The sequence below is a fragment of the Ictidomys tridecemlineatus genome, chromosome 1, assembly GCF_052094955.1.
Source record: "Ictidomys tridecemlineatus isolate mIctTri1 chromosome 1, mIctTri1.hap1, whole genome shotgun sequence".
Taxonomy (NCBI): Eukaryota; Metazoa; Chordata; class Mammalia; order Rodentia; family Sciuridae; genus Ictidomys; species Ictidomys tridecemlineatus.
In genome coordinates this window covers 153,638,996-153,658,734 of record NC_135477.1, presented here as the reverse complement: position 1 = coordinate 153,658,734, position 19,739 = coordinate 153,638,996, and the positions used below count along the sequence as shown (strand labels likewise).

At 43.8% G+C, this 19,739-nt stretch overlaps 1 protein-coding gene across 7 annotated transcripts in view; it reads left to right on the top strand.

The window, feature by feature from the left end:
* Tbc1d9b (TBC1 domain family member 9B) overlaps positions 1 to 19,739 on the top strand; it is a 47,613-nt gene that overhangs the window by 4,279 nt on the left and 23,595 nt on the right. For 4 of the 7 annotated variants that reach the window (XM_078049963.1, XM_078049967.1, XM_078049996.1 and 1 more), the window contains exons 3-7: positions 4,443 to 4,561; positions 11,229 to 11,457; positions 12,483 to 12,741; positions 14,540 to 14,747; positions 16,224 to 16,424. In XM_078049963.1, the coding sequence (XP_077906089.1) occupies positions 4,443 to 4,561; positions 11,229 to 11,457; positions 12,483 to 12,741; positions 14,540 to 14,747; positions 16,224 to 16,424 (1,016 nt within the window). Of the gene's footprint in view, positions 1 to 4,442; positions 4,562 to 11,228; positions 11,474 to 12,482; positions 12,742 to 14,539; positions 14,748 to 16,223; positions 16,425 to 19,739 lie in introns of those variants that run through there. The other 3 variants (XM_078049978.1, XM_078049986.1, XM_078049989.1) reach the window with 3 other exon arrangements.

Here is a 19,739-nt window from a genome sequence, read left to right as displayed (position 1 = left end):
GCAAGATCCTTTCTGAAAATAAAATTTTAAAAAATGATTGGAGATGTAGCTCAATGGTAGAGCTCTTGCTTAGTGTGCACAAGGCCTTGGATTCCATCCCTAGTACTGCATATATACACATAAAAGGCTCCCAAGCAAACACCAGAGTGCAGGACTGTGATGTATCTTACAGAAAAAAAAAAAAAATGTGTGTTAGAGAAGTTTAGGAACATCTACACATTTCTTAGGAATGAGTTGCAGTGCTGCTGATCATGAGCTCGATGCTAATGAATCAACAATAAATACTAAATAAAGTATCTTTAAACAGAAACACATAAAACAAATTTATGTATTGCTTGGTTGATGAAAACATGATCAGAGGCTGGTAAGAGCCTACCCTTTCATTTCCCTTGGCATAGTAGTCCAGTATTAATTCAGTGCTCAAGGAACTACAGACTTTAAAATCTACCATGAATAATGAGAATCCACTGGAGTTGTACAAGGAGGAAGTGAACCCACCCTTCCCAAGAATGTTGGGGGAACTTCCCTTTCAGTGGGCACTGACTAGACCAGAGTTGTTCTGATAAAATGACAGTTATAAGGTTGCTCTGATAAAATGACACTTGTAGCCAGTGCTCAGACAGCACTTCCAGTGTGGCTAGGCCCTTACCTTACTCCCTCACAAGAACATTGGCCCTGTTTTGAAGATGAGGAAACTGTGGTACTGAGGGGTTAAGAAAAATGTCTGAAGTCACACAGAGTTGCAGTTCAGACCCAGATTGCCTGCCCCTATAACCACTGTGCTGAAACACCCTTTGGGATAGAAGTGACAGTATCCAGGTCCTCCAGGTTAATGGTGTTCCTTAGAGGCCTGGAAAAGATAATGAGACTAGCAAGTTTGTGGACCTTATAACTGGAACCGTGCTTCAGAAGGTGGGTGGAGAAGATCAAGGAGATAAGTACCCAAGGAAGGTGGCAACCCAGAAGCAGCTGCTTCTTACCAGGTGGGCACTTTTGCCCTGGGTGGTCTTTCTTCCTCATCATCACCCTGAACAACAGTGACCTATTGTCTCCTCTGTCTGATTAAATAGACTTAATAAGGGTTAGAAAGAAGAGTTTGCTCTGGCTGGGGATACAGCTCAGTTGATAGAGTGCTTGCCTTGCATGCAGGAGTCCCTAGGTTCTAATCCTCAGCACCACTAAAAAAAGGAGAGTTTGCTCAACACCAAAGTTACAAAGCCTAACAGTACGCTAGATATGCTGGCTCAAGAGCCAGAGTAGGGTTCTGGGAGACAGTGAGGATTTGCCTGCAGGAAAAAGGGGCTTCCTATACGGTGGGGACCACCCTAGAGCAAGAACTTGTTGGTGTGTGCCTGGGCTACAAGGAGACCGGATACTTTTAAATGGGTGCTGAAGATGGTCGTCTCAGTCTCAATAATGCCCCTTCTTGGGATGTAGACGAGGAGGGGACTGTAACTGCAAGAGCAGCCCCAAGGACAGGAAGAAAAGAGCATGATGCTGCAGCATAGGAGTCCCTTTGGTGACAGCAGAGCTTCATTCTAAGAAGAGACTGGCCATGCTGCAGAGTCCCAGTCCTTAGCTTCATACCACACCCTGACTTCCCCAACATCAGACCACAAGCTGACCTGGTTTCTGCCTGGGCCTCCCTCCTTGCGTCTGGGCTGGGTCAGACATGATTCTGTAGGTAGGGGTCCACCTACTCCCCCTTCCCTCTTTCCCTCCATCCCTCCCTTCCTCCATCCCTCCCTCCAGTTCTAGGGATCAAACCCAGGGCCTCATGCATGCTAGGTAAGTGCTTTACCACTGAGCTACATTCCCACCCCTCTGACCTCCTTTTCCCAGCTCACAGCTGACTTTCACACAGGCCACATACTTGCAGGGCTTGCAGTTCCTAACCACACCTCTCCTGGCTACTGTGCACAGTGCTTCCCACATCCACCAAACTTCCCTCTGCTCTATTGACACTTTGCCCAATTGTCACCTCCTAGAAAATATTCCCAGATTCCCCACACCCATGTAAGCTATCCTTCCTTCTTACTCCTTTGGAATTGATAAGTCTCCACTAGCACTTTTATATGTAAGTCTCTCCTGTTAGACTGGGAGCTCCCCAAGGTAAGGGCAGGCACTACAGCCAGGCAACTAGTCCTGGGATTCTGGTTTACTTACTTCCCTGCTGTGTGACTTTGTATAACTTACTTAACCCTCTGCTTCAGCTTCATCTTTTAATCCTTTAAAATGAAAATAATAGGACTGAGGATGTGGCTTAGTGATAGAGTGCTTGCCTTACATGCATGAAGCCCTGGGTTCAATTCCTAGCACCACAAATAAATAAACAAAATAAAATGAAAATAATAATACCTGTCTTCAAGATGTTCTAAAAATGAAAAAAGATAATCCACAGGAAGCTCTGGAAACACAAATAGTACTTAATAATCCAATTAGCTATTCCATTCCTTTTATTCCCAATGCCTCACAGAGATGACACCGTGTAAGTGTTTCTTTAGTATTAGAAGAAATTTGAGTTACTTTTAACTAATAATCCTTTTAAATGCACATTCAGGCCTGGGAATATAGTCAATGGTAGAGCATATAAGGCCACCTCTAACACTTTCACATGTGTAAAACCCTAGGTTTGATCCTCAACACTGCAAAACAAACAAACATAAACATTTTTAATTAAAATGCATACAGCAAAAAAGATTGCTTCTGTTTAAGACTGCCAGAAATGTATGTGTAAATTAAAATGATACATTAGAGTTTGCATCATATGTAAACTTATCTTCAAAATTCACTGAGAGAAAAAGAAAGAAATCCTGCCCCTACCAACTAGATTGTGGCCTTTGTACAACAGGTCAAGGAAGTAAAATTGAATCCAAAGAAAAATGGGGGGAGAAAGTCAAGATAGTTTGGGATGACTTAAGGAACTTCCAGGGGAATTTTTTGCCTGGTGTGACTCATTGTACATTGTGTAATGCTGGGGCAGTTGTTTTCATGTGGTCATCCTATTCTACTTGAGAATGATATTTCCTGTGGAATTGCTTGTTATATGGACCACTTGAGCAGATGCCAAAAAACAGACAAATCAACCCTAACCTAGACAGGCCAAGCTGTGACAGAGCAATGAGCAGGTGCAGTGGCTTGGAGGAGGTGGTGAGGACCAACCTAGTCTGGCCAGAATGGGATCAGGGCCACATGCTCAGCTGGTGAAATAATGTTGCCAGATAGGGAAGGATGGGGTAACCAAGGATAGGTGCCCTAGCAAAAATATCTGATTCAGGATTAGGATGTAGCACAGTGGTAGAGCACTTGACTAGCAAACACAAGACCCTGGGTTCAATTCCTACCATTAAAAAAAAGTCTGATTTACAGTCAAACTGGACTTGCTTCCTAGCTAAGACTCCCCGCATACCAATTTTGTGGGCCTTGCTGTAGGCCACATGATTAACTTGATCTGCTTGGGTGTCCAAGCAGGACACCTAAAAAGGGTCCAGAGTGCTCATTTCTCTTCTTATCCTTATGGTCATTTATTTATAAAACAATTTTTGACTGCATACCCCAAGCCAAAAGTGGAGTGGCAAGGGTAGGGGGAGCAGGCCCAGTAGAGACCTTTTCTCAGCCCATTGTATCTCCTCTTGGGGCTGCTCTTCTAGGTCCTTTATGGGAGCAAACAGTCTTCCATCCTTTAGGAATGGCATCGTGCTGCCTTCTCTGAATTTTTCCATTACCACTAGGTCTGCTAAGTCTCCAGGGCCCCTCTCTGCAAAGGATAGGGATAACTCCTGGGATGGAGGGGCAGACACTAGGGGAGAAGATCAGCCAGGAAAAGCTGAAAAGGGTTGGTAACTACTTCCTTTCCCAGGAGAGCCCAGCTGGCCAGGGGCTTCACACCCTTTGGAAGTTCCAGTTGGCATCTGTGGATGCCTGAATTTTCAGGAGAGTGCTAAAACTACTTCTAAAAAGTCTGATTGTGTCAGATAATCACATCCATATCAAAGACCACATTAAATTCTTTCAACTTGAAGAAAAACCATGATCACTTAGGAAGCTCTCAGATGCATAGCTGTTTCTAGGGTGACACAAACAGACCAGTGATGATCACCACTATTGGAGGGAGGGAGGGAAGGCTTTGTCTCCCACATGGCTCTCTACTAAATTGCTTGGTGTTTTATTTTTGTTTGTTTGTTTGGGTGGTTGGTTAGGTTTTTTGTTTTTTGTTTTGTTTTGTTTTTGTGTGTATGTGTGTGTGTGTGTTACCAGCACTGTTTATTACTTTTGTTGTATACATATAAAGTTTAAGAAAGAAAAGATCAACAAGCATCTTGAAGATAGTAGTCATTTAAATAGTAAACTAGGTCACTCATTTTTAATCTCTTCTTTGAATTTATGTTTAAGACCTTGTGATTTTATGATTTTTCTTTTCTTCGCCAAACCCTTCCTCCTAGGTTCTTCCCGTAAAGAGATCACAAAACACTGGGAATGGCTGGAAAACAACTTGCTTCAGACACTATCCATCTTTGACAATGAGGAAGATATCACCACCTTCGTCAAGGGCAAGATACATGTAAGGTTTACATTTCTTTAGCAATTCTTGCTCCCCTTCTCTGGCTGGCAGTGTTCATACATGGTCAGCCTCTCTGACCTCTGGTTCTACTTCCATAGATTCAACCGACCACAATTTGAAGATATTTGGGGGGAAAATGCATCTATACTAAGCATGTAGACTTTTTTCATGACATTGTTCCTTAAAAAAAATAGCATAGCAATATAGCACTTATATAGCATTAGATATGATAAATCATCTAGAGATAGTTTAAAGTATACAGGAGGTGTGCATAGATTATATGGAAATTCTGTGATATTTTATGTAAGGGACTTGCACATGTAAAGAGTTGGGTATTTGTGGGAAGTCCTGGAATCAATCCCCTGTCTGTACAACTGCTTATATTATTTTATCTTCAGACAGCATAGATTTTTTTTTAGAGAGAGAGAATTTTTAATATTTATTTTTCAGTTTTTGGTGGACACAACATCTTTATTTTATGTGGTGCTGAGGATCAAACCCAGCGCCCTGCGCATGCCAGGAAAGCACATTACCGCTTGAGCCACATCCCCAGCCCCAAACAGCTAGATTTTATTCCCATTTTACAGAGATGGAAATTAAAATGACTGCTCTCATTCTCCTAGATTTGTAAGATGCAGTTGAACACACTGCTCCTTATTATAGTTTGGATCTTGACTATCCACCAAAGACCCATGTGTTGAAGGCTTGGTTGCCAACCTGTAATGCTATTAGGACGTGGTGGAATCTTTTGTGAGAGGAACTTAGGTTATTTGCAGTGTGCCCTTGAAAGGGGATACTGAGAACGTGGCCCCTCTTCTCTTTTTGCTTCCTGGCTCCACAAAGCCTCCTCCACCACATGCTCCCCACTGTGAAGCACTGGGCCACCATAGGCCCAGAGCAACATGATGAAGGAACCATAGGCTGAAATCATGAGCCAAAATAAACCTTTCCTCCTTATAAATTGATTAGTTCAAGTATTTGTCATGGTAACAGAAAGCTGATTAATGTACCCATGAAGCCCCTTCTTATCCTGAATAGCCATTGCAGTCAGAACAAAGCTTAGCTTAAAGTTTCTATTTCTTGTAAAGTGCCTTAGAACAAATATGCAGCTATACAACTGTGTTTTCCAGTACCTTGACTAACAGGAAGAAATTGGAAATGAAATAACTAACATTATTTTTAAAGGCACATATCCTTTACCCGGAAATCTATTCCTTTGAGTTTACCCTATAGTTTATTCATATATGCAGAATGACACATATATAAGGATAGTCCCTGCAATGCTGAATTAGCAAAAACACTGAAAAAATACCTTCCATGCCAATGATAAGAGAGAAAAACAGCTATTCTCTCCTCTGAAAAATGAGAGTAATAGGGCTGAGGTTGTGACTCAGTGGTAGAGCTCTTGCCTTGCATGTGTGAGGCATTGGGTTCAATCCTCAGTACCACATAAAAATAAATAAAGATATTCTCTCCATCTTCAACTAAAAAATATTTTTAAAAAATAAGAGTAGTAATACTTGCTAGGATTTACTGAGTACTTTTTATATGCTTGGTTAGCTAAGTGCTTTATTTTCGGTGAACTTATTAAGGCATACATGGTATGCATACTGGAATATTTTGCAGCCATAAAAATAATAATTACAAAAATTGTGACATTGATAAACTGATAGGGTAATATTTAGGTTATTTTCTCTTCGGGGAAGATTAACCCTATCATGAGCATTTATCTAAATGTCTTCTTCTTTCTGTTAGATTATTGCCTTACATTAGATTTCCTGGAGGCTCTTACTAGATCACAGTTTATGGTTCCAAGTCACTTTAGGCAGCCCTTATAAATCTGTGATACTAGACCTTTGTAGACCTGTGGAGACAGGTCTAATTTCTCAGCTCTTCTTCTCTGTGCAGTTTGGAGTTCAAGACCCATGTTGCCTTCTATTCCAGGAAAACAGGCAAAAAACAGGCAAAGAAGTCAGAGGCCAGCCTTTACTATCCCAGCAAGAAAGTTGAGCAATGATAATAATAGAAACATACCTGATGCCTCTATAAACAAACTCATCAGCAAAACAAAAGTTCTTAATGACATAAAGTTAAAGAACAAATGGTCTGTTAGTCATCTTTCTGTTACTGTAAGTAAATATCTAAGATAGTCAACTTGTAAAGAGAAAAGGTTTATTTTGGCTCAGAGTTTTGGAAGTTTCAGCCCATGACCCAGTTGCTTTGGGATAGTGGCAGCACATCATGGTTGGAAGGCATGACAGAGCAAAGCTGTTTGCCTCATGCAAAAGAAAAGAAAAAGAAGCCAGGGGTCCCAATATCCCCTTCAAGGACACACCCCCAAAGACCAGAAGATCTCCTACTAGGCCCCACCTCTTAAATGTTCCATCACCTCCCTGTAGTGCCACACTCCCTGTAATGCCTTTAACATATGGGCCTTTGGGGGACATTTAAGATCCAAACTATAGCAAATAGAAATCAGGAAATGTAGAGCTGAATGATCATAGAAATACTACTATATACATCAGAATTATGGGATGCACCAAAAGCAGTACATAGAAGGAAATTTAAAGTCTTTAATCTCATGAAAGAAGAACGAACGAAAGTTAATGAGCCAGATGTCCAATTCAGTAGGTTAGAAAAGAATTCCAGGAAATGAGACAGAAGGAAGTGAGAAAGGGTCAAAGTTAATTCCTTAGAAAACAAGGGAATAAGAGAAGAGCAACCCAAAATAGAAAAAAGCCTGTGGCAAAGTGACTCAGAACTCAAGAGTGTACCCTCCAGTAAGCAATGTTGGAAATTGAATATGAAGAGCACTTACACAGAAGCAGAGCATTTATTTGTTTGTTTTAGATACTAGAATTGAACCCAGGGGCATTGAGCTATATGTATCCCCAGGCTTTTTTATTTTTTGAGATAGGGTCTTACTAAGTCACTAAGTATCTGAGTTGCTGAGACTGACCTCAAACTCATGATCCTCTTGTCTCAGCCTCCCAAGTCTGCTGGGATTACAGATGGGACCTCCATATCTAGTGAAGCAGTTGTTTAAAAAACAAGGAGCCAGTGCTGTGGATATAGCTCAGTGGGAGAGCACTTACTCAGTATGTGTGAAACCCTGGGTTCAATTCCCAGCAGCAGAGAGAGAGAGAGAGAGAGAAACAATACCAATACCATAAATAGCTTTAAACCAATAAACTTAAGAATTTTGACAAAATGGATGCTTTTTAAAAATAATACATATTCATTTCCAATTGCTACTATAACAAGTTACCATGAACCTGATGGTTTAAAACAACACAAATTAGGCTGGCTTAGCTCAGTGGGGGAGCACTTGCCTGGGTTTGATCCCCAGCACTGCAAAAATAAATAAATAAACTCACAAATTTATTATCTGAAGGTCAGAAGTTTAAAGTGATCTTTCTGGGCTGAAGTCAAGGTGTTAGTAGGACTGTGTTCCTTCTGGAAGCTCTAAGGGAATCTGTATCCTTTCCTTTTCCAGCCTGTAGAAGCCACTTGTATTCCTTGCTTCTTGGCCCTGTCCTTCATCTTTAATGCCAGAAGTATAACATCCTCAGAGGAATCAATCTTTCCCTCTCTCTTCTCCTCTCTTCCTATTGTCATCTCCTTGTGGCTCCTTCATTCTTGCCTGTCTCTTTATGAGGACCCTTGTGATCATATTGTATTCTCTCAAATGATCTAGGATCATCTCCCCATCTCAAACTCCTTAATCATTCCTGCAGCTTCCCTGTGAGCCAGGCTGGTTAATCCCTATTGGCAGAGACTGATACCCCCAGTAGAGGCTGGAAAGCCACCCAAAGGCTCAGGGTGTGGCTCTCCAGTGGGGAATGCAGAGGAAAATGCAGAGTAGGTCACTGCTAGCCCCACTGCTTCCTGCCTGGCATCTCCCAGGAGCAGCTGAAGGGAGTGAAAGAGTGGCAACTGCCAACTGAGATCTAGAAAGGTGGCCCAAGGGGCAGGGCAGCCAATGATGACCACCTGGCCAGGACCTGTTAGCAATGGCTGGCCCACCAAGGCTGTCTGGGGCTGCCTTGTGCTTTCTACCGGTGGGCACTGTGTTAGTCAGCTTTCCATGACTACAGTGAAAAATATGAGGTGATTGGCTTATAGAAAGAGATTTATTTTGGCCCACGGTTTTGTAGTTTCCAGAGTCCATGGTCAATAGCCCCATGACTTTGGGCCTGTGGAGAGGCAGCACATCATGACAGGATTGTGTGGCAAAACAAAACCATTACACCATCAGCCAGGAAGCAAAAGGGAAAGAAGAGGCCAGGGTCCCATAATCCCCTGTGAAGGCACCCCCTGCATAACCTAAGAACCTCCCTCTAGGCCCCACCTCCTGAAGGTTCTACCAGCTCCCAGTAGGACCAAATCTTTAACACATTATGGCCTTTGGGGAACACTTTCCTAAACCATAGCAGGCACTTTCCCAATCTTCCAATGGGATGGAACTGAGGGCAAGAGAAAACAAAGGCAGGCCTTAGAAATAAGAAGGGAGCTATATTCCCAGAGGGAGAGCTACTTCCTACAGGAGCATCTGGGAGGCACCACAGACAGATTGAGAGAGTGGGAATGTTTTAATAGCAGCTATGGCGTGCTGGTTTGAGAGGGAAAAAAAATGTTTCTTCTGCTTTTTTTAGGTTCTTATCCGGAGATCTATAACAAAAGACAAGTTTAACAAAAGAAAAATAAACTGAAGTTTATCATCATGTATATCTCATGAACACAAGGGAAAAACTCAGGGAGGAACAGCTGGATGGTTTAGTTAGAACTTGGGTTTATGAAACACCCTCATAAATAAACAGTACATTTAAAGAGAAACAATAGGACAAAGGAACCAGATTTTAGGCTTCCAAGGGTAAAAAGTGAGGGTAATGTTGGGGGGTGGGTAGGAACCACAGGAAGGAGGTTTGTTAACAGATGCCTCTGGTGTGCTCTGGTGTCATCTCAGCTGGTAAGTTGAGTTGTCTCTAGTAAAGGAAAATTTATATTGTGTTTTAGACAGAGAAGAGAAGGCAGAAAGCTTTTCCTAGGTTTGCATATTTTGATTTCCTTTCTAGTTAAACCAAGTGCCATATTCTGCTTTCTGATGCTATAACAAAATACCTGAAAGTGGGTGAATTATAAATAAAAAAGGTTTATTCAGCTCACAGTTCTGGAGGTTCAAAGTTAAGGGACCACATTTGATGAGGGCCTTCTTGCTGCTTCATAACATGGTGGTGGGTATTACATGGAGAGACAGAGCAAATATCTTTCCTCTTTCTACAAAGCCACTAATACCCTCATGGGGCCCCACACTCATCACCTCATCTAAACCTCTCAAAGGCTGCACCTCCAAATACAACTAACATATGACTTTGTGGATTAAGTTTCCAACACATGATTTCTGGGGAACATTTTCAAACAATAGTACTGAGAAATGGAAGGAATCAAAGTAGACCTCATGTTGGGATCTTTGCCTGGGCTCATGGCTATCTTTCCTGCCTGTGGAAAGAGGGACATAAGGCAACCAAGAAACCCAGAAAAGCACCAGGCGGGCCACCAGCCCTGGCCTTTAAATGCTTTTGTAAATCCAGGAATTGTCCTAGGAAATCAGCATGTACATTTGGAACCAGTTGGCTGAGAACCTGTCCCAGGAGGTTTGGGGCTGGCCTATGGTCCAGAGTGATGCCTGTGGGCACCCAAGCACAGTGAAGGGATCATGAGTCAACTCACTGATCTGGGGTGGGGACAGATCAGTGTCCCCAGGAGTACAGGGAGTCAATGCAAAAATGTTCTCCAGGGTGTGAGAGAGCAAAGCACTTCAAAGAAAGTGCCACAGAGGATCCCATTTTGGCAAAGAAAGGAGAAAAGAGAAAAACAATGGATGCATGTATGTGGCATGTCTGGAGGAAACCAGGAAGGTGGCTAGAAGGCGAGGGAGGGAGACTCCTCTTTCACTAACTTTTTACACTTTTCTACCATAGGTTGAACATCCCTTATCCAGAATGCTTGGAACCAGAAGTGTTTCAGATTTTGGATATTTTAAGATTTGGGCTTATTTGCATATGCATAATGAGTATCTTGGGAAGGGGACCCAATCATGTATACAAAATTCATTTATGTTTCGTATACACCTTATGTACACAGACTGGAGGTGATTTCACACAATATTTTTAGGGTGTCTGTGATTTGACTGCAACCTATTACATGAAGTCAGGTGTAAAATTTTCTACTCGGGGCATCATGCTGGCACCCAGGAAGTTTAGGATTTGGGAGCATTTCAGATTGCAGATTTTCAGATTAAGGATGCTCAACATGAATTTACATTTTTAAACCATGTTTATGGATGATATATTTTAACAAGTTTACATTAAACTAAAATGGGTTTATTTTAAAAGTCACTGCTCAGAGCCAATGATGAGGGTAATCCAGGAAGTTCTGGAAACTTGCTCAGAGCTCACAGGTGGCTTCTGTCATCCATGTCCCTTGATGGCAAACAAGCCAGAGCACAGCTGCCTCCTTCCCTGAGAGCTACCAACTGTCGTCTACCTGTGCCTATTTCCCTTAAACGAAAGTCCTAGAGTCCTGAGTTCCCCGGGCCTCTCTGCTCCTCCCTTTGACTTGGCCAGGAGTATATGTGGTAAGCCCAAGTCCCACTATCTCCCTCCAGGGTATCATTGCAGAAGAGAACAAGAACCTGCAGCCCCAGGGAGATGAGGACCCTGGGAAATTCAAGGAGGCCGAGCTGAAGATGAGGAAGCAATTTGGGATGCCTGAGGGGGAGAAGCTAGTCAACTACTATTCATGCAGCTACTGGAAAGGCCGAGTGCCCCGGCAGGGCTGGCTCTACCTGACTGTCAACCACCTGTGCTTCTACTCCTTCCTGCTGGGGAAGGAAGGTGAGCGCCAGCTGAGGCAAGTGGGTGCAACCAGGGGGTGCCATTCCTCTTGCATCATGGCAAAGTTTTCACCCTCAACTCTGTTCATCCCAGCCCCTCCTCAACCTCAGCTCCTCTATACCCTGGCTATTCTGACCTTGCCTCTGGGCAGTTTCCTGCCTCTCCAGACTGCCAGCATCCCTGGTGGGTTTCCCTCCTCTCAACCCAGATGCCACCTTAGCAATTCATGACAGGAACACCCAGACTTGAGCCAGGCACACCCCTGCTTTGAGCAGGACATACCACGTTTACAACCCACTAGTCAGATTCTTACATGCTGACTTTACAGGCCTTCTACATTTTGTTTGAGTCAGCCTATTGAAGGGCATACATCTTCCCTGAGTACTTCCAGGTTATGCACCTGCTGCGGTCCCTCCCTGATGGATACAGTGGCTTCAGCATGCCAAGCCACAGTCCCTGGCTTAGCAGTCAGCTCCTTCTGCTGTAGTTGCCACCCCCAGAAATAGCTCCTAGGCCATGAGCTGCTCACAGTTTTCAGGAGTCATTGCTGTTTCCTTCCACACCTCCTTTCCACAGCCGCCCTTTGCCTTCCTGCCCTTACTGCTTACCTGTCAGGACTGTGATGATCATTCACCTCCTTGTGAGGCAGGGGCCAGTGTCCTTCCCCGTGTTTGGCCGTACCATGTGGTGACTTGGTTCACATATCACTGTAGTCCCAGTCAGTGGAGCTCCTTAGGGCCAGAGTCTCAGCTAGTTCACCTCTGCACATTTGTTCTTTTCACTCTTCAGTCATTCATGGAACAAATATTCATCAAGTGTGTTTGGTCTGGGAGGCAGTGGAGATCCCTGTGGCCCAGTCGCTCCGCATGGAGCTTGTGTCCCAGCACAGCCAGGCTCAGGCACTGAGGAGTAAATGATGTCCTCAAGGAGCAGTTCCCTCTGGGGGGTTCTAGGAACAAGTGAGAATCAGGAAACTTCACCCTGTTCAGTTGTAATCAGTGGGCATCTGCGTTGTTGGTGTCCAGTGAGTCTTGTGGTACAGTGGGTGGACGTCACACGCCTGGAGAAGAATGCCACGCTGCTCTTCCCTGAGAGCATCCGTGTGGACACACGGGACCAGGAGCTCTTCTTCTCCATGTTCCTTAACATCAGTGAGACCTTCAAGCTCATGGAGCAGCTGGCCAACCTGGCGATGCGGCAGCTGCTGGACAACAAGGGCTTTCTGGAGGATAAGGCCCTTCCCAGGCCCATCCGGCCACACAGAAACATCTCAGCTCTGAAGCGGTAGGTACTTTACCCTCCCAGGGGACAGGAGGGTCCCACAGCAAGTAAGAGTGGGCACACCTAATCCAGATCCACTGACCCTGCCTGTTGCTTGGCACTTGACTGAATGTGCAGACCTAGAAAGAATCTCTGCATTTAGCCCTCATAAGTTCCCCATTTGAGAAGGAGACCAGATAAACAGGTCATTGCAGTATCGCATTGGGGGGGATATTGGCCTCCAATACCAGTATCTCTAGGAACTACGACAGATACCACTAATGTGGAAGTTTCCTCCCACTTTCCTTCTCACAGCCCTATAATGGGAAGGTACTCTTACCATCCCTAGTGTCCTGGTCTGAGACCTAAGTTGCAGAGAGGTCTGTCAGCTGGTGAATGGTCAAGCCAGGATGTGAACCATCTCAGGGTGCTCTGAGGACCCTGAGGAGGCTATGTCTTGGAAGCTTTAGTGAATTAGGGTATATAGCCTCTATCCCATCGAGATGGACAGTTCTCTTCCAGACCTTTGGCCAGACAGACCCTCATAACCATGGGCCCAGGCCTCTGGAGTCTGAAGCCAGCAGGGGAAATGTACCATGTGCAGGTCTAGTGTCACTGCAGTCAGAGCACCAATGTCCTCTGGGGATTGGTAGAGAGATAGATCATGGTGGCTGGCCTCTACAGATCACTTTTGTTTGAGTCCCAAAATTGTAGCCTCATGAGAAACCTGCAAGACTGGCCAAGGTCTCAGAAGTTTCCAAGTACCACAGCTATGGTGGGCATACACAGATTCACACTGGTGTATTCAGAGACCTCATCCCAGCCACCCTGTTTCCTAGGTTTCATTCACAGATCATGGTATAGGCCCACAGTGCACCTTCCAGATCAGAATGTTTTGCAAGATGTCATTCTCTTGATACAAGTGATGGAATACCCTTTAGGACCTTCCAGAAAGAAAACAAGCAGGGCTGGAACTTGGCAGTTTCCAGCACTCTCAGCTAGGGTTCTTGGTCAGACTCTTTGGTCAGTCTGCCATAAGCCCAAGGCAAGTGGGAGGCTCTCTTGGGACTGAAGAGAGATGTTTATGTGGACAGAGTCACAAAAGGGATGAGGGCCAGGATGCCAGGCCACTTCCCATCGCCATCAGACTTACAAATAAGATTCTTTTAAGCACAGCTATCACATGGTTTAGTTTTAATTCCTCTTCTCCCCATTAGGAGAACTTGTCTAGGTTTCAAGGCATGTGAAGTCTTCCCAGGCTGAAGACATTGCTTCAGGCCTAGTAACATGCTGGGTATGAGTCAGGCAGGGGGCAGTGATCTCTGGGCACTGCCGCCCGTCAATACTGAGTGACATGTCACACACTGCCCAGGTCAGCCTCCAGATGTCCTTTGAAAGGACATGTTATGTGCTACCATTTTTTGTCTGGTCATATGAGTGTTCCATATTTTACTTGGTCATTTAACGTGCATCTTTATTTTTTTTTTAACGTATCAGGGATTGAACCCAGGATTGCTTAACCCTTGAACCACATCCCCAACCTTTTTTCATTTAGAGATACGGTCTTACTAGGTTGCTTACAGCCTTGCTAAATTGCTGAGGCTATCTTTGAACTTGGGATCCTCCTGCCTCAGCCTCCTGAGCCACTGGTAAGGTGTACACCACCATTCCTGGCTTAACATGCATCTTTAATTGAATTCTAAAATCTCCAGGCATGATTTGTTTACTGTAGAACCCCAAGGATCCTGAATTCCACGTGGAAAACTGTGGCCTCCTGTTGGCCTTGACTCTTGTCCCACTTTTTCCTACCTTGTTTCCTTAGAGACCTAGATGCCCGAGCCAAGAATGAGTGTTACCGGGCCACATTCCGGCTGCCCAGGGATGAGCGTCTGGATGGCCACACAAGCTGCACCCTGTGGACGCCATTCAACAAGCTGCACATCCCAGGCCAGATGTTCATCTCCAATAACTATATCTGCTTTGCCAGCAAGGAGGAGGATGCGTGCCACCTCATCATACCCCTAAGGGAGGTAAGCATTCTCTGGTCAAGGGTCAAAGGCCCTTCAGGCCCCATGGGATCAAATAGACTGAGACTAGATCCATGTTCTTAGGTCAGAGCTCTGTGGATGGTCATGGAGGAGATTGGTCTGGCCAGCACTGACCATCCTTAATACCTGCTCCATGATGCCCCAGCAAGGGAGCTCCCAGGGGACCCTTGGCTTAGGACAGGTCCTCTGAATGTCTAATGGGCTCTTGGATTTCACTCCAATTGTGCTCTTCATGCACTCCCCTCAGGAAGTGGGAGTTATCCTTGAATTCTGACCTCTTCCACCTTCCTGCATCCTGACCAGATATCCTGACAGACATCCTGTCAGCCCTCTCTCCAGAGCCCATTCCTTCCTCTCCATGGCCACCACCTGGGACATCATCTGCACAGGCCACATCAGGGAGGTTCTATCCCCACCTAACCCCTCTCAGGGAAGAGCAGTGTGGCATTCTTCTCCAGGCATGTGACATCCACCCACTGTACCACAAGACTCACTGGACACATCCTCCCACATCAGCCAACAAATTTTGAAATATCAATCAGAGGATAGTGGCATCCCACCTAGGATCCTCCAATGTATCTTTAAGGTCAGAAGAATCCCCAACTGCCTCCTGTGACCTGCGAGGCCTTCAGTGAGCCATCATGCATGGCTTTCAGACCCATTCATGCATGCCCACCCCATGCACACATACCCAATTATACATAACACATGTACCACATACACATACTACACATAGACATGCTCCCACACATATGACATACACATACACACACATGCACATGCATACAGTTATGTCACACACTGAACTGGGCAGTGTGTGACATGTCACTCAATATTGGAGGGCATCAGTGCCCAGAGATCTCTGCACTCACTGGGCACTCACTGCCTCTCTGGAGGTGTCTAGTGCATAGCAGTCCAGTAGCCTTTCATTTGTCTGTTGCCAGCACTTACTCCTAGTGCTTAGGCTTAGCTTCTGTGTCCCTTTTCTGTCCCATGCCTTTTATCCCTATGTAGCTCTCTTCACACCTCAAAGGGAGTCAGAACCAGGCTCCAGACAAGTTGTCAAAACATGTTCCTTAGGACAGACTTGCAGGGAGGAGCTGCTTGCTCTGCTTTAGAGAGAAGTAACTGATAGTCTTTTGAGAAGCCAGTAGGGGGCAGCAGCTGGGCTGAGTCCTTAACATTTTATATCATCATCCTTGTAAGGTCCTGCAGGACCAGAATACTCACCCCTGTCAACAGACAAAAAGAGAGAGTTAGATTTGCAAGTGCCTTTTTCGGGGTCACATGCAGGAAGCAGCAGAGTTGAGGTCTGAATCCATTTGGGCCACTTATGGCTTTGTGCCCTGGAGGATAGCCCTAGGACCACTATGCTTTTCTCACTGTGCTTTTCTCACAAAGCACACCCCTCCTTACAGGCTAAGATGAAAATGCCCAAGACTGATTTTGCCTTCTTAGGTGACCATTGTCGAAAAAGCTGACAGTTCCAGCGTCCTGCCCAGCCCTCTGTCTATCAGCACCAAGAGTAAAATGACCTTCCTGTTTGCCAACCTAAAAGACCGCGATTTCTTGGTTCAAAGGATCTCAGACTTCCTCCAGAAAACACCATCCAAGCAGCCAGGTGGAAGAAAAGCCAGTGTTGCAGACCCAGCTCCAGAGGTGAGGGAGGTCCCTTGGAAGCAGCCAGTTTCGAATTAGGACTTGGGAAGGGCCAGGGTATCCATGGCCTCCTCACTAAGCCTGACCCCTATGGTGCCTGCTGTGGGCTTCAGGCTGGAAGGCACCATACACAATGCTGCCTGATCTGTACCCTGGTCCACACGCTCCAGACCTCCTCACTCTTGCCCAGCCTACCTCAAGGCCAAGTCCCAGTGAGAAACCTCCGACTGGATCAGTAACCCTCATCTCCATCCCTTATGAACTTCTCCTATACTGAGAGCAAGGGCCATATTGTTAAGGCCTATCTTCCTTGGGTTTATTCACATGATATTTGTTTCATTCATCATTCAGTCTAAGGCTCTTATAGAGAAAGACTCCTCTATTATTTGTGTTGCTGAGGATCAGACCCAGGCCCTCAAGCATGCTAGACAAACATTCTACTATTGAGCCACATCCTCAGCCCAAAATTCCTTTTTAAAGGCCTAACTACATTATCATTATTATACCAACAGACTTAATAATAATTCCTTAATATCATCAAGTACTTTTATAGCTGTGCCTTAGTAACCATGGGGAATTGGATCCAGGACCCCCCCCCCAAATACTAACATGATGGATGCTCATGTCCCTTATATAAGATGGCATTGTATTTGCATATAACCTATACACATTCTACAATATGCTTTAAATCATCTCAATGATTTACAATGTAAGTTCTGTGTAAATAGTTGTTCTACTATATTGTTTAGGGAATAATGACAAGGAAAAAAAGTCTGTACATGTTCAGTATAGATGCAATTTTTTTCCTCTGAATATTTTCCATCAGTATTTGATTGATTCCACAGATGAAGAATCCATGGATACAAAGGGGTGACTGTTTACATTTCTCCAAGTGCAGGTGTACTTTTTACAGTTTGATTATTTGAATTGAGGTACACCAAAGTCATGTGTACATTATAATTGGTTCACATGTGTCTTAAATACCCCCCCCCCTTTTTTTTTTTTTGGTACTGGGGATTAAACCCAGAGGTGCTTAACCACTGAGCCACATTCCCACCCCTTTTTTATATTTTATTTATAGATAGATTCTCACTGAGTTGCTTAGGACCCACAAAGATGCTGAGGCTGGCTTTGAACTCGTGATCCTCCTGCCTTAGCCTCTCAAGTCTCTGGGATTACAGACAAACACCACCACGCCCAGCTTTAAATCTCTTTCAATTTAAGTTTCTGCCTCTCTCTCTCTCTCTCTCTTTCCTCTCTTGCAGCATTTTGTTGAGAATTTGGGCTATTTATACTATAGAGACTCTCACAGTCTGCTTTTTTGTTTTGTTTTGCAGTACTGGGAAATAAACCCAGGCCTCACACATACTAGGCCTATGCTCTACAACTGAGCTATACCCCTAGCCCCACCATCTGAATTTTGTTGATTGCATCTACTGCAGGTTCTTAACAAGTTCCTTCATCCCTTATGTACTGTAAGTATATTGAGCAGTGAGATCCAGAGCCTCCATCAAATTTAAGATAAATGGATTTTTGTTTTGCGCAGGTCTACCTATAGGCAGTATTGAGGCAGTGTGTACCTTCAACAAGAAGCATACCACACACTGATGAGCATTGCTCATATCCATCCATTCATTAGAAATTGCAAAGTGGTAGCACCCTATTCTACCATTTTTTCCTCATTCGTGGGAATACTCCTATGAATAGAAAATTTTCCTTGTTAACTATTTGATTACCCCAAAACACAGTTCACATAAGAAAGACAGTATACATCTTTTAGTCTTTCCTTTTATTCACCAGTTGCCAAAATGATGATCAGTTGGTTTTCTAGTGTCCTCCAAATATGACCAATTAGTTTTTCATGTTTATTTCTTAGTGTAATTATGACCCTATGAATATAAACAACTTGATTTGTATTTATTATTCTTACTTATTTGTATTCATTATTCTTACTCTATCTGTGATCAGAGGGGGCTTATTCAGATTGGCACAGATTGGTTATCTGAGCCAATCTGATTGGTTCCTTTGACACAATCCTGGTAGTTTTTGATGGGTTCCTTGTTTTCTGGAATAATAAAGATGGGTATTCTGCTCTTGGTATTCAGTTTAAATTTGTGGAAAACCTTAACCACTGCAAGATTTTTTCAGAAATACACACATTTAGCATTTCTGAAAAAAAAATCAGCAGGGCTATGGGTATAGCTCAGTGATGGAACTCTTGCCTAGCATGTGAAAGGCTCTGGCTTCAATCCCCAACACTATAAAAAGCAAGCAAAAAAGAAACAGCAGCCCTGCACCATAGGACCCATTCTCACTGGGGAGCATTGGAGCTCAGTGATGGCATATGCTCTCCAGCTCTCTAGAGCCCATCTGGTCAGGTCTATGTAATCTTTTAAATTTTCCACCCCTGTGGCAGATGCTCAGTAAATTCTTAAGTAGATGAAGAATAGAAAAAGAATGGGCAGAATTAGGATTGATAGGAGACATTAAGAAATGTTTCTTAGAGGAGGTTGGGCTCAATCTGGGATTTCAAGAAAGGATAAAGTTGGATTGCATGAAAGGAACATGAGCAGGATGCTGGAGCTGCCTTCACTTTTACAATATAGTATAATAGCTATTTACATCACATTTACACTAAAGGACAAGGCCTTATAGCCCAGAGTAAGCACAGACTGTGTAGCCTTTTCCAAGCACTCACCACTGGTTCATCCAGCATGTTTTTATTGAGTTCCTTTGGGCACCAGCTGCTCTTCAAGGCAGCAGGCATAGAACAGTGATCAAACCAAATAAAACTTGTGCTCTCTTAGGACTTACATTCTAGTGAGACAGACACTAAATAAACATATATGTCAGGCAGTGATAAGGGCAATGGATAAAAATAAAGACAGATCCCTTGAAGGTCCATGAGAATTTATGAATGGTTTATTCTATTTCTGAAAAAAAAATGTCATTGAGATTGTGTTAGGAAAATGCATTAGATTACTTTGGGTAGTACCAATACCTTAAAAATATGGAGTCTTCCAATCCATTAACATGAGATTTTTTTCCATTTATTTACATTTTTCTTTAATCTGTTTCAGCAACATTTTATAGTTTTCAGAGCCCAAGTCTTCCACCTCTATGGTCGAAGTTATTCCTAAATATGTTAGTAGGTTGTTTTTTTATGCTATTATAAATCAAATTGTAGGCTTTCCTGGATTTCTTTCTTTGATTGTTCAAGAAAGAAATGGTTTGGGGAGATATTTCGAAGGTATATCTGTATTTGAAGGTATATCTGTGTAAATGTGATGCAAATAGCTATTATACTATATTGTT